This window comes from Babylonia areolata, chromosome 26, assembly GCF_041734735.1.
Source record: "Babylonia areolata isolate BAREFJ2019XMU chromosome 26, ASM4173473v1, whole genome shotgun sequence".
In the NCBI taxonomy this organism is placed as follows: domain Eukaryota; kingdom Metazoa; phylum Mollusca; class Gastropoda; order Neogastropoda; family Buccinidae; genus Babylonia; species Babylonia areolata.
In genome coordinates, this window is record NC_134901.1 from 8,693,276 (window position 1) to 8,708,275 (window position 15,000).

General features: G+C 43.1%; 1 protein-coding gene across 1 annotated transcript in view; it reads left to right on the plus strand.

Annotated features, from left to right (window-relative positions):
• Positions 1 to 12,780, plus strand: part of LOC143300412 (small conductance calcium-activated potassium channel protein 2-like) — an 82,866-nt gene extending 70,086 nt beyond the window's left edge. The window contains exons 6-8 of the mRNA XM_076614055.1: positions 1,946 to 2,099; positions 7,043 to 7,494; positions 8,589 to 12,780. Of these exons, the coding sequence (XP_076470170.1) occupies positions 1,946 to 2,099; positions 7,043 to 7,494; positions 8,589 to 8,810 (828 nt within the window). The 3' untranslated portion in view covers positions 8,811 to 12,780. The remainder of the gene's footprint in view (positions 1 to 1,945; positions 2,100 to 7,042; positions 7,495 to 8,588) is intronic.
• The last annotated feature ends 2,220 nt before the right edge of the window (positions 12,781 to 15,000 follow it).

The window sequence follows — 15,000 nt, forward strand, 5'->3', positions numbered from 1 at the left end:
GATGGATGGATGGATGGGTTGCAGATCCGCGTCGACGCTGTACTGATGGATGGATGGATGGATGGGTTGCAGTTCAGCATCGACGCTGTACTGATGGATGGATGGATGAATTGATGGGTTGCAGGTCCGCATCAACGCTGTACTGATGGATGGATGGATGGATGGGTTGCAGTTTCGCATCGACGCTGTACTGATGGATGGATGGATGGATGGATGGGTTGCAGATCTGCATCGACGCTGTACTGATGGATGGATGGATGGGTTGCAGATCCGCATCGACGCTGTGCGGATGGATGGATGGATGGTTTGCAGGTCCATATCGACACTGTACTGATGGATGAATGAATGGATGGGTTGCAGGTCCGCATCGACGCTGTACTGATGGATGGATGTATGGATGGGTTGCAGATCCGCATCGACGCTGTACTGATGGATGAATGAATGGATGGGTTGCAGTTTCGCATCGACGCTGTACTGATGGATGGATGGATGAATGGGCGCTGTACTAATGGATGGATGGATGGGTTGGTTGCAGATCCGCATCGACGCTGTACTGATGGATGGATGGATGAATGGGCGCTGTACTAATGGATGGATGGATGGGCTGCAGTTTCGCATCGACGCTGTACTAATGGATGGATGGATGGGCTGCAGTTTCGCATCGACGCTGTACTAATGGATGGATGGATGGATGGATGGGCTGCAGTTCCGCATCGACGCTGTACTGATGGATGGATGGATGGATGGGTTGCAGTTCAGCATCGACGCTGTACTGATGGATGGATGGACGGATGGATGGGTTGCAGATCCGCATCGACGCTGTACTGATGGATGGATGGATGGATGGATGGGTTGCAGATCCGCATCGACACTGTACTGATGGATGGATGGATGGGTTGCAGGTCCGTATCGACGCTGTACTGATGGATGGATGGATGGATGGATGGGTTGCAGATCCGCATCGACGCTGTACTGATGGATGGATGGATGGGTTGCAGATCCGCATCGACGCCGTACTGATGGATGAATGAATGGATGGGTTGCAGTTCCGTATCGACACTGTACTGATGGATGGATGTATGGATGGGTTGCAGGTCCGCATCGACGCTGTACTGATGGATGAATGAATGGATGGGTTGCAGTTTCGCATCGACGCTGTACTGATGGATGGATGGATGAATGGGCGCTGTACTAATGGATGGATGGATGGGTTGGTTGCAGATCCGCATCGACGCTGTACTGATGGATGGATGGATGGGCTGCAGTTTCGCATCGACGCTGTACTGATGGATGGATGGATGGATGGATGGGCTGCAGTTCCGCATCGACGCTGTACTGATGGATGGATGGATGGATGGGTTGCAGTTCAGCATCGACGCTGTACTGATGGATGGATGGACGGATGGATGGGTTGCAGATCCGCATCGACGCTGTACTGATGGATGGATGGATGGATGGATGGGTTGCAGATCCGCATCGACACTGTACTGATGGATGGATGGATGGATGGATGGGTTGCAGGTCCGTATCGACGCTGTACTGATGGATGGATGGATGGATGGATGGGTTGCAGATCCGCATCGACGCTGTACTGATGGATGGATGGATGGATGGATGGGTTGCAGATCCGCATCGACACTGTACTGATGGATGGATGGATGGATGGATGGGTTGCAGGTCCGTATCGACGCTGTACTGATGGATGGATGGGTTGCAGATCCGCATCGACGCTGTACTGATGGATGGATGGATGGGTTGCAGATCCGCATCGACGCTGTACTGATGGATGGATGGATGGGTTGCAGATCCGCATCGACGCTGTACTGATGGATGGATGAATGGATGGGTTGCAGGTCCGCATCGACGCTGTAGTGATGGATGGATGGATGGGTTGCAGATCCGCATCGACGCTGTACTGATGGATGGATGAATGGATGGGTTGCAGGTCCGTATCGACGCCATGTTCGTGTTCAAAGCGCTGATGTCGGACCGGCCGGGCACCTTGCTGATCTGCATGATGACCGCCATCTTCTTCCTGTCCAGCTGGAGCGTGCGCACGTGCGAGGCCTACATGGCTGTGGCCACCAATCAGTCTGCATGTGTGTGGGGGTCTTGTGTGTGTGTGTGTGTGTTTGTGTGTCTTTGTGTCTTTGTGTTTGTGTGTGTGTGTGTGTGTGGTCTGACGCATGTGCGAGGCGTACATGGCTGTAGCCAACAATCAGTCTGCATATGTGTAGGATTTCTTTTCTCTGAGTGTGTGTGTGTGTGTTAGTGTATGCTGTATGCTGTGTGTGTGTGTGTGTTCTCTGTGCTCTCTGTGTGTGTGTGTGTGTGTGTGTGTGTGTGTGCTGTGAATGATATTTATGCATGTATTTAGGTATGTATTTTGACATCATTTCAAATTCTCCTTCGTAATGTTATCCTTTTGGTAATGCTTGCTTTGTTATATATTTTTCCCTTTTTTTTAATGAGGTCGGGATGAAGACAAGCTCAACGGGCTTATTCCTTTTTTTTGCTCCAATAAAAAGATAATAATAATTCGTTTCCTTCACCAGTTCTCTCCCTTACCCATCCCATGCTCTCAACTCTCCTCCCCCTTATCCTTGTTTTCCCCCCACCCCCTCCCTCCCTCTTCCCCCTCACCTTTCCCACTTTCCCTTCTACTGGTTAAAAAAAAAAAAAAAACAGTATTGTTTCTTCCTTGGAACATGTCACAATACACGACAGCATGAGCAGATACACAGGACAACAAGAAAAAAATCTAACACAAAGTCCTGTCCTGATACATGTTACAAACCAAGTGTGTGACGGATGTTACTTCACAGCTGGAACATTTTCTCGTATTGAATTGTAGCCATTGTAAATAGCCGTTCAAATTTTTTGTTCTGTTTCCCCTTCATTTTCTTTCACTCCCTCCCCTTTCTCTTCCATAGCCGACGTCAGAAATTCTCCTGTACTGAATTGTGGCCCATATAATGGCCGCGATGTGCGATCAATACAAACGGTTTCACTCCCCCCCCTCCACCCCTTCACGTTCTCTTCCCCTCCTTTTTTTTCTTTCCAACCTTCCAAAAGAAGGAAGGTGGCAGAATGGTTAAGACGCTGATCTGCCAGTACAGTGTCCCTGAGGGTGTGGGTTCGAATCCCGCTCTCGCCCTTTAACTCCCAAGTTTGACTGGGAAATCAAAATTGAGCGTCTAGCCTTTCGGATGAGATGACAACACGAGGTCCCGTGTGCCGCACGCACTTGGCGCACTGGAAAAGAACCCATGGCAATATAAGTGATGTCCTCTGCCAGAAACAAAATGTAGAAGAAATCCAGCCTGACAGCTACACAAACATGTACGCATACAATCCATGCCTGACAGCTACACAAACATGTACGCATACAATCCATGTCTGACAGCTACACAAACATGTACGCATACAATCCATGCCTGACAGCTACACAAACATGTACGCATACAATCCATGCCTGACAGCTACACAAACATGTACGCATACAATCCATGCCTGACAGGAACACAAACATGTACGCATACAATCCATGCCTGACATCTACACAAACATGTACGCATACAATCCATGCCTGACAGCTACACAAACATGTACGCATACAATCCATGTCTGACAGCTACACAAACATGTACGCATACAATCCATGTCTGACAGCTACACAAACATGTACGCATACAATCCATGCCTGACAGCTACACAAACATGTACGCATACAATCCATGCCTGACAGCTACACAAACATGTACGCATACAATCCATGCCTGACAGCTACACAAACATGTACGCATACAACCCATGCCTCACAGCTACACAAACATGTACGCATACAACCCATGCCTGACAGCTACACAAACATGTACGCATACAACCCATGCCTGACAGCTGCACAAACATGTACGCATACAATCCATGCCTGACAGCTACACAAACATGTACGCATACAACCCATGCCTCACAGCTACACAAACATGTACGCATACAATCCATGCCTGACAGCTACACAAACATGTACGCATACAACCCATGCCTGACAGCTGCACAAACATGTACGCATACAATTCATGTCTGACAGCTACACAAACATGTACGCATACAATCCATGCCTGACAGCTGCACAAACATGTAAGCATACAATTCATGCCTGACAGCTACAAAAAACATGTACGCATACAATCCATGTCTGACAGCTACACAAACATGTACGCATACAACCCATGCCTGACAGCTACACAAACATGTACGCATACAATCCATGCCTGACAGCTACACAAACATGTACGCATACAATCCATGCCTGACAGCTACACAAACATGTAAGCATACAATTCATGCCTGACAGCTACAAAAAACATGTACGCATACAATCCATGCCTGACAACTACACAAACATGTACGCATACAATCCATGTCTGACATCTACACAAACATGTACGCATACAATCCATGCCTGACAGCTACACAAACATGTAAGCATACAATTCATGCCTGACAGCTACAAAAAACATGTACGCATACAATCCATACCTGACAGCTACACAAACATGTACGCATACAATCCATGCCTGACAGCTACACAAACATGTACGCATACAATCCATGCCTGACATCTACACAAACATGTACGCATACAACCCATGCCTGACAGCTACACAAACATGTACACATACAATCCATGCCTGACAACTACACAAACATGTACGCATACAATCCATACCTGACAGCTACACAAACATGTACGCATACAATCCATACCTGACAGCTACACAAACATGTACGCATACAATCCATGCCTGACATCTACACAAACATGTACGCATACAATCCATACCTGACAGCTACACAAACATGTACGCATACAATCCATGTCTGACAGCTGCACAAACATGTACGCATACAATCCATGCCTGACAGCTACACAAACATGTACGCATACAATCCATGCCTGATAGCTACACAAACATGTACGCATACAACCCATGCCTGACAGCTGCACAAACATGTACGCATACAATCCATGCCTGACAACTACACAAACATGTACGCATACAATCCATACCTGACAGCTACACAAACATGTACGCATACAATCCATGTCTGACAGCTACACAAACATGTACGCATACAATCCATGCCTGACTAAGCGTATTTGCTTCTGCTGCAGGTCTGACAATAACTGCCCAGCAGCTGTGATGATGTAGCGTAATATATGGATTTGAGAAACTGAAACTGAAACCCCCTGCAAATAGTACAAACTTAAATACTTTATTACGAGGTGACCGAGTTATTAGTTCCCTTGAGAATGAACACATATTCTTGACTGTACAAGACTTTATTGGACAATCAAAAAGATTCAAGTCTTAAAAGATTCACAATGAAATATTCTCTGCAGTTATAGTGAACAGTTATTTTGACGAATGGCCCCGGTTTCACTCTGTAATCTCTCTCTCTCTCTCTCTCTCTCTCTCTCTCTCTCTCTCTCCCTCCCCCATTACATTACTCCTTAGGTGATGTTCACTTTCCAGCGTGTTATTATTGTTGCTACTATGTTAGTATTAGTATTATCATTAATATTTTCATTGTTGTTGTGGTCAGTGGTAGTTGCGGTAATAGTAGTTTGGGTTTTTGTGTGTGTTTTTGTTGTTGTTTTTCTTGTTTAGTTTAGTTTTGTCTTGCACTTCAACCTTCTTTTCATTGTCAAATAATGTGTGTATTTTCGCCATTGCGTTTGTGTATTGCTTGTTACATATGAACGAGCACGATATAAGCTCATGCTTGTTGCTCAAGTCTTCTTAATTGAACGCTGTATTGGACGGGCGCAATAGCCGAGTGGTTAAAGCGTTGGACTGTCAATCTGAGGGTCCCGGGTTCGAATCACGGTGGCGGCGCCTGGTGGGTAAAGGGTGGAGATTTTTATGATCTCCCAGGTCAACATATGTGCAGACCTGCTAGTGCCTGAACCCCCTTCGTGTGTATATGCAAGCAGAAGATCAAATACGCACGTTAAAGATCCTGTAATCCATGTCAGCGTTCGGTGGGTTATGGAAACAAGAACATACCCAGCATGCACACCGCCTACATGGCGGGGTAAAGAACGGTCATACACGTAAAAGCCCACTCGTGTGCATACGAGTGAACGCAGAAGAAGAACGCTGTATTGCACCTTGTTTCTTGATATTAAAAATGTTTAAACCAAACTGAAACTCCCTTCCCCCTTGTTCTCTTCCCAACGCGCTTGAAGGCCTTTAGTGCATGACTTATACATTTGTGTACTTAGCAGAGTGGATTTTTCGACATACTTTTGCCAGAGGACAGCACTCTCGTTGCCATGGGTTCTTTTTCAGTGCGCCAAGTGCGTGCTGCACACGGGACCTCTGTTTATCGTCTCATCCGAAAGACTAGACGCTCAATTTTGATTTTCCAGTCAAACTTGGGAGTTAAAGGGCGAGAGCGGGATTCGAACCCACACCCTCAGGGCCACTGTACTGGCAGATCAGCGTCTTAACCATTCTGCCACCTTCCTTCTTTTGGAAGGTTGGAAAGAAAAAAAAGGAGGGGAAGAGAAAGTGGATGGGTGGGGGGGGGGGGGGGGGGGGAAGTGAAAACGTTTGTATTGATCGAACATCGCGGCCATTATATGGGCCACAATTCAGTACAGGAGAATTTCTGACGTCGGCTATGGAAGAGAAAGGGGAGGGAGGAAAAAAAAATGAAGGAGAAACAGAAAAAAAAATTGAACGGCTATTTACAATGGCTACAATTCAATACGAGAAAATGTTCCAGCTGTGAAGTAACATCCGTCACACACTTGGTTTGTAACATGTATCAGGACAGGACTTTGTGTTAGATTTTCTTGTTTGTCTTGTGTATCTGCTCTGTTGTCGTGTATCGGCACATGTTATGGAAGAGAAAGGGAAGGGGGAGAAAACAAAAAAAACAACAAAAAAACAAAAAATGAAGAGAAAACAGATTTGTCCGAAGACAGGGACGCCTCCTTGAGAAAGTAAAACTCTCTTCCTGCCCACAGCCGATGTACCGGCCCAGATCTTGACGGACGCCATGTGGATGTCGGCCATCACCTTCCTCACCGTGGGCTACGGGGACGTGGTGCCTCGCTCCGAGTGCGGCAGGGTGACGGCGGTGGTCACGGGGCTCCTGGGGGTGGGCACCACGGCCCTGCTGGTGGCGGTGCTGGCCCACAAGCTGGAGCAGTCCCGCGCCGAGAAGTACGTGCACACCTTCGTGTCCCGCGTGGCGCTGGACAAGGCGCACAAGCACGCGGCGGCTGACGTCATCAAGAACGTGCTGAAGCTCTGGCGACTTCGTAGGCAGCCTGGTGGTGGTGGTGGCGGAGGAGGAGGCGGTGGTGGTGGTGGAGGTGGTGGTGGTAGTGACGGGAGTCCGGATGGTGGTGGTGACGGGGGGCAGATCGGGTGCAAGCCTCGCTGGAGGGTGCACGTGCACGGGAAGCTGCTGCAGGTGCGTTCACACTCACGAACTTATAAATAGACCTATTGTACGTCCGTGGTTACCGCCCCCCATACACCTTCCCCTTTTCCACCATTTCGCTACAATTGTACGCGAGGTGTCTTCCTACAATCAATCAGTCACTTTATTGTTTAATACAGAGTACAGAAATTTGCCTTTAGGCTCGTCGTAAAGAAAATAAACCTTTATTTTAACTTTTAAAAGTGAAGACATTCATTTTATGATTAAAACAAATTAAAACACTCACACGAACACGGCGGGAGATGGTTGGGGGTGGGGGGGGGGGGGGTGAAGGACGGAGGGGCGTTGCACCATCAACATCACAGTAGACATGTTAACAATATATATACGAAGGTTCGACATACAAATACATTAGTTAATGTCTTGTCTTGTCTTGGTAAAGAGGGGGTTGGGGGTTATATTTTTGGTCTGGATTGTGTCTCATGTCATTATTTGGAATGATAGTCAGGGGACATGGTCCACCCCCCCCCCCCCCCCCCCCCCCCCCCCCTCCGCTCCCGCCCCCTCACTCCGCCCCCCTCCCATTCCCCACCCCCTACCCAGCGCTGTTGGGGAAAAAAAAGAGAAAAGAATAAGAACTGTTTACCATCAGTCTGCGTAAATTTTCTGAGTTAATTCATTATCAATCTCAATATAAATATAGTTATTTTGCCAGTTATTCCCTTGGCTGTGTTACAGGCTGTGTGTGTGTGTGTGTGTGTCTGTGTGTGTGTGTGTGTGTGTGTGTGTGTGTGTGTGTGAGAGAGAGAGAGAGAGAGAGTGGCTACCGGTTTACAGTGTGTGGTTTTGGAGCATGAAATGTGTGAGTGGTGTGTGTTATACGCATTCAGTTGCACAATGTGCTGTATAAAGATTATTATTATTATTATTATTATTATTATTATTATTATGTTGTTGTTGTTGTTGTTGTTGTTGTTGTTCTTCTTCTTCTTCTTCTTCTTCATTATCATCATCATAATCATCATCATCATCATCGTCTTCTTCTTCTTCTTCTTTGTATTATCATCATCATCATTATCCCTTTCATCACCATCATCATTCTCTGCCCACAATGTGCCCTGCAGGCGGTCCGAGAGATGCGGGACGCCAAAACGGCCAAGGCTCACATCGGGGAGTCGGCCGTGGGGGTCATCGAGGTCAACACGGCCGTGGCCGAAGTCTTCAGGGTGACGGAGGCCATCAGTGAGCAGCAGGAGATGCTCACCGCGCGCAGTGAGTCCATGGAGAACCGGCTCACCGCTATCGAGCACACGCTGAACAAGATCGCGCAAGCGGTGGTGCGCTAAGAGTGGGAGGGGAGGGGGCGGGGCGGTGGCTAGCGGGGCGATCCACAGTAACTCCCGATCCTGCGCGCGCCCGTCACTTGTTGAGTGAGGAGGGGTTTAGTCCAGGGAGTTGGTCTTGCTGCTGCGGTCGATTAGTTGTAAACCCCCCACATTCTCACAAAAAAAAAACATTTTTTTCCGTTTTTTGTTTATTTATTATTTTTGTTAAGGCAACCCCAATGTATATGCAATATTAACCCCTTGGCTGCAGAATACCTCGGTGAAATAACAGGAGTTTGAAGTGCGGTTACTACATTCTGCTGTTCTGGTGGTCATTGTCGACAATGACTGACTATCATTCATACATACATACATACATACTACATACTGTGTGCTTTCCAATGATGTAACTGATTTGTGGAGAAACAAAAAGTAATTAGATCCCAAGAGGAATAAGTCCAACAAAAGGATGGTGACTTGACATCCAGACCTGTGAAATTCAGTCTGATCTCAGTGAGGTGACAGCCCTTCACTGACATCCAGACCTGTGAAATTCAGTCTGATCTCAGTGAGGTGACAGCCCTTCACTGACCTCCTGACCTGTGAAATTCAGTCTGATCTCAGTGAGGTGACAGCCCTTCACTGACATCCAGACCTGTCAAATTCAGTCTGATCTCAGTGAGGTGACAGCCCTTCACTGACATCCAGACCTGTGAAATTCAGTCTGATCTCAGTGAGGTGACAGCCCTTCACTGACATCCAGACCTGTGAAATTCAGTCTGATCTCAGTGAGGTGACAACCCTTCACTGACATCCAGACCTGTCAAATTCATTGTGATTTCAGTGAGGTGACAGCCCTTCACTGACATCCAGACCTGTGAAATTCAGTCTGATCTCAGTGAGGTGACAGCCCTTCACTGACATCCAGACCTGTGAAATTCAGTCTGATCTCAGTGAGGTGACAGCCCTTCACTGACATCCAGACCTGTGAAATTCAGTCTGATCTCAGTGAGGTGACAGCCCTTCACTGACATCCAGACCTGTGAAATTCAGTCTGATCTCAGTGAGGTGACAGCCCTTCACTGACATCCAGACCTGTGAAATTCAGTCTGATCTCAGTGAGGTGACAGCCCTTCACTGACATCCAGACCTGTGAAATTCAGTCTGATCTCAGTGAGGTGACAGCCCTTCACTGACATCCTGACCTGTGAAATTCAGTCTGATCTCAGTGAGGTGACAGCCCTTCACTGACATCCTGACCTGTGAAATTCAGTCTGATCTCAGTGAAGTGACAGCTCTTCACTGACCTCCTGACCTGTGAAATTCAGTCTGATCTCAGTGAAGTGACAGCTCTTCACTGACCTCCTGACCTGTGAAATTCAGTCTGATCTCAGTGAGGTGACAGCCCTTCACTGACGAGCTTACGTGTCTGTAGCAGTCAAGGGGTTAATAACAAAACCCAATTGGAGACTTATTTCTACCAACATTATTAATAATCATACTCAGAGAGTTATTCCTACTAATATGTTGTTATTGTTGTTATCATTATTATTTCATGATAATATCGAGTGGGTGATTTATGTCCACTGAAGTTATTTCCTGATTATCATACATGCCGAAGAATTTTTTACTGCTAATGGTATTGAAAATGCATTCTCATTTGGGGATGATTATTCCATCTAATACCAGCTATGATTGTACTGAGTGGGGAAATTCCTATTATTATTTTAAGCAGTTTTACTCTCCCGGTCAGCAGTGTAATTAACTGGGCCAAATATACCTACTGGTATTTTTTTTTCTGAGGTGGAGAATCATTCCTGTTATTACTTATGATCTTGCTCAGTTGGGAAATTATTCCTACTAATATCATTTAACAACTATACTGAGCTGGAGTATCAGACCATTCCTATTCATATTATTGATAATATAACTCAGTGGGGAAAATATTCCTACTGTTATTTTAAAAACTGTAGACAGTGGGAGGATTATTCCCACCAATGATATTGATGGTTATAAGACGTTGTAGAAACATTCCTACCAATCACTGATAATGTCGCTAATTGGAAGATTTATTTAGAATTATTTCCATCATTCGTTATTATCTTAATTATTTTACTCAGCAGAAGAAGTAATTCCCGTGATATTATCTGATAAATACACTGAATGGCAGATATAATTATTTAACTGTTATTTGAATTATTTGTACTGAGTGGGAAACTTAAAACTGCTATTATCGTTGATAGCTATTGTGAGTGGAAGAGATATTCCTACTGATATCATGAGATGATTATTCTTAGTGGGGGACTATACTACTGCTAGCAACATCTTAAATACTTGTACCGAGCAATAGGTTTTGTTCCTGCTGATGGTATGTTAACTCTCTCCATACGAACGGCGAAAGAGACGACGTTAACAGCGTTTCACCCCAATTACCATCATCAAAATAGTGCAAGTGGAAGGCTCTTTTTCTGAAGAGGTGAATGTTGACAAAGAATACCACAATTCTGACGACGGAAGCTAAAGGTTGGGTCATTCAGACACACACTGGACATCCGAGGGGTCTGTGTAGAGGAGATGAGAGGACTGGCCGTACCGAGTGAGTTAAAAACAGTTTCATTGAACTGGCGTGCCATTCCTTCTAATTTATGTGAATTTATTAATCTTAATGGGAAAGTCCTTCATGGTGATACCAACAGAACTAAGAGTCAAAGAGTCTATTGGCCTAAGAATCATACTAAGTGTGTCTGTTGGTCCAGCTGATACCATTATGAATCAATGAGATATCTGCAGTTTGGATCTTGGCAAGACGTTATAACTGCAGGCAATTTGTGTTTTCATATGACTGGGTTTACTTTCATGCCAACAGTACTAAGAATCACACTGAGTGTGACTGTCTGTCCAGCTGATAATTATCATTATGAATCAGTGAGATATCTGCAGTCTGGATCTTGGTAAGATGTTATAACTGCAGGCAACTTGTCTTTTCATATTACTGGGTTTACGTGTTTGTTTGTTTGTTTGTTTTTCCTCAAAAGTGAAAAGATTCCACCTGTCTGTAGTCTTTCATCTTCCTTCTATCACAAAGGCTGAAATACAGGCTTCTGAGACTGTACTCCTGCCAGTATTATTATTATTATTATCGTCATTATTATTATTATTATGGTGTGATCATTTCGTTGTTGTTGTTGTTGTTGTTATCATTGTTATTTGTTATTGTTATTATTCGTAGTATCATTATCACTAATATCATCATCATCATCATCAACATCATCATCATACCATCATAATTTATTGTTTTTGATGTTATTAAACGTACTTAGACGAAAAATGATTCCCTGTAACATTACTGTAACTGAACTCTTGACAAGAAATTGATTATTACTAAGCGCTGGAACCTTGTGTTTTTCACATCATTGGATCTGACTTATCTGTTGTTGTTGCTGCTGCTGCTGCTGTTGTTGTTGTTGTTGTTGTTTTTCGTGTTTCTTTCTCTTTTTTTTCCAATTCCTCGTGTGTTTTGGACCTCCTCTCTTCGGAGTATGTTATCCTTCAACTGTCACAATAACTGGATGGAATACACGCGAATGGGAAATATATTCCTGCCACGTGCCAGTCCAAAAATTATGATAATAATACTGATTATAGGAAAACGTATTCCTACTGATGATACTGCTGTTATTGGAATCTTGATATATAAAGAAAGTTATCAATAACTGCAGGTGATAGTATTTTCATATCCCCGGTTCGTACTATTTGTTTATTCATTCAAGTGGGATGGGGGTTAGCTTTGTCAGGGTATAATTTCATATCATACAACTGCACAGACTGACTATCCCTTATAAATTCGTAAACCAGTGGCGGATGCATGCGCGTCGGTGTCAGTCATTGTCGACGTGTAATTCTGACTGCAGTGGATGTAGGGAAGTAATGTTGATCAGAAGGAATTCCTGTACTGACCAGTCACTGAATCATATTCAGTGAACTGTGGTGCAGAATTGTGCACTCTTGTGCATTGATGTAACTGTATACATTATATATATATAAATATATATATATATATATATATATATATATATATATATATATATATATATATATATATATATATATATATATATATATATATATATATATATACATATATAAGCGGATACAGTCTGATTCCTTGATACTCATCCAATACAGATGCAAAAATAAAGGTTGGTTGTGAGAGAAAGTAATTGGGAGAAGAGAAACAATAACAATATCTTCTTTCTTTTTTTTTCTCTCTCCTTGATCGCTTCATTCTTAAGCAGAAGACTCTTGTCCTGAACAAACAGACGGCTTTATGTATCATTGCATTTCTATAGGAATTTTATATGAAACAAAAAACAAGTCATGGCTTTTGTGACAGGCATTGAAAATATAGATGGAGTGAAGTTACAGGCATTGCACGTGTCTGAACCTTAATTTGACCGATGAACTGGTTGTAGGTTTGGGGGGACATTTCTTTCCAAATTTACATTCATTTATATATATATATATATATATATATATATATATATTTGTGAAGCATTACATATCATATGGGACATTGATTTCATCGATGTTACATGTGTGAAATAAAAAAAAAGAAGAATATATTCATCTACTTATGTATGTACATTTCCATTTATAGTTTATATCTTTATTCTTTTAATGTTGTTTATTCATTTACTTCTGCATCTATCTATCTCTCCACCTGTCTATCTATCTATCTATCTATTCGTTCATCTAAATATTTCATTCATTTTTTATTTATCTGACCGCATCTTGTCTACAGCTAAACGACTTGCACCATGAGGCATGTCATTTCTGTCATCATCATCATAACCATCATCACTGAAGAAAATTATTTGTCAATAACACTGTTATTCCGAAAAAAAAAAGGAAAAAAACCCAAAACAAACCACTTTCACTCCCAGGTCACAGCGGCTTGTACAGATAGTACAAGCAAAGGATCGTTTTGAACGACCAATGTTTTCTGTTTTACTTTTTTACTTTTTTTTTTTTAATTAAATTTTTAGGATGATTGGCAATCATACTCATTCTGAACTGCAATAATACGGAGGTTAATTATCCATATTATTGACCTTTTTGCTCAAAATCAGGTACGATGACACGTTTATTATTGTTATTACTGACCTCTTACTAACTGACCACAGCCAAACATTTTATTTATTTATCTTTCTCTCCCTCTCTCTCTTTTTTTCGAAATGCTCGTACTTTGGGGTTATTTATTGTGCGGGTTACGATAAAAGCGATTTTGCCATGGCTTTTAGGGAAATGAACCAAAAGGGGTGGGTTGGTGGGTTGGTTAGCTATTTATTTATCTATTTGTTGGTTGGTGTTTTTTTTTTGTTTGTTTGCTTACTAGATTATTCGAGTATTTATTTATTTGTTTGTTTATTTCCTTATCTATCTATTTAATTATGTATGTAATCGATTATCAGACAGCAATATCGCAAATCTGGATGCTGTCTGCTTTCAAGATGTATCTGCTCATCGTCTTTTGTAAGAAATTTCAGACTCAAGGTTGTGAAAACGTTTCGATTGTACCAAGGAAAGCGACGATAATTGTCTTCAGTTGCATACATATATGATGTAGTTTTAATCAAGAATGAATACACATTTCCCTCTCTCTCTCTCTCTGTGATCTCAGTCGATCTCTCATCTATTCATCCATCCATTCACTCTCTCACTCATATACGCGTCATTAATTACTAATTCGACACGAATGCAGTTTTATAAAGCTACCCTCCACGACATTAATTTTGTAAAAAAAAAAAAATCTCAACGAGATGAAAGGTTTACACACACACACACACACACACACACACACACACACACACACACACACACACACACACACACACACACACACACACACTTTTAATCATGGTCCTGTTTCTGGTGACAAGAATAATGAAAATGTTGCTTTTAGCCATGTCAGTGTAGAAATAGTAAAATTGGGTGTTTCTTAGTTTGAACAAAAAAAACAAACAAAAAAAACTCCAAACATATAGCTTATATAATTCTTTAGTTTTTTGGCGAGTTTGTCAGCTGTAGTTCATAGCGTTTTGTCATAGAGTGACAACTGGGTTAAAGGGAATCCATGTGCTAGTTAGTGTGATTGTGATTTATCGATCTTCTTTTTTGTTTCTTTTGTGCAATGTTAGGAAACGTGTACAGT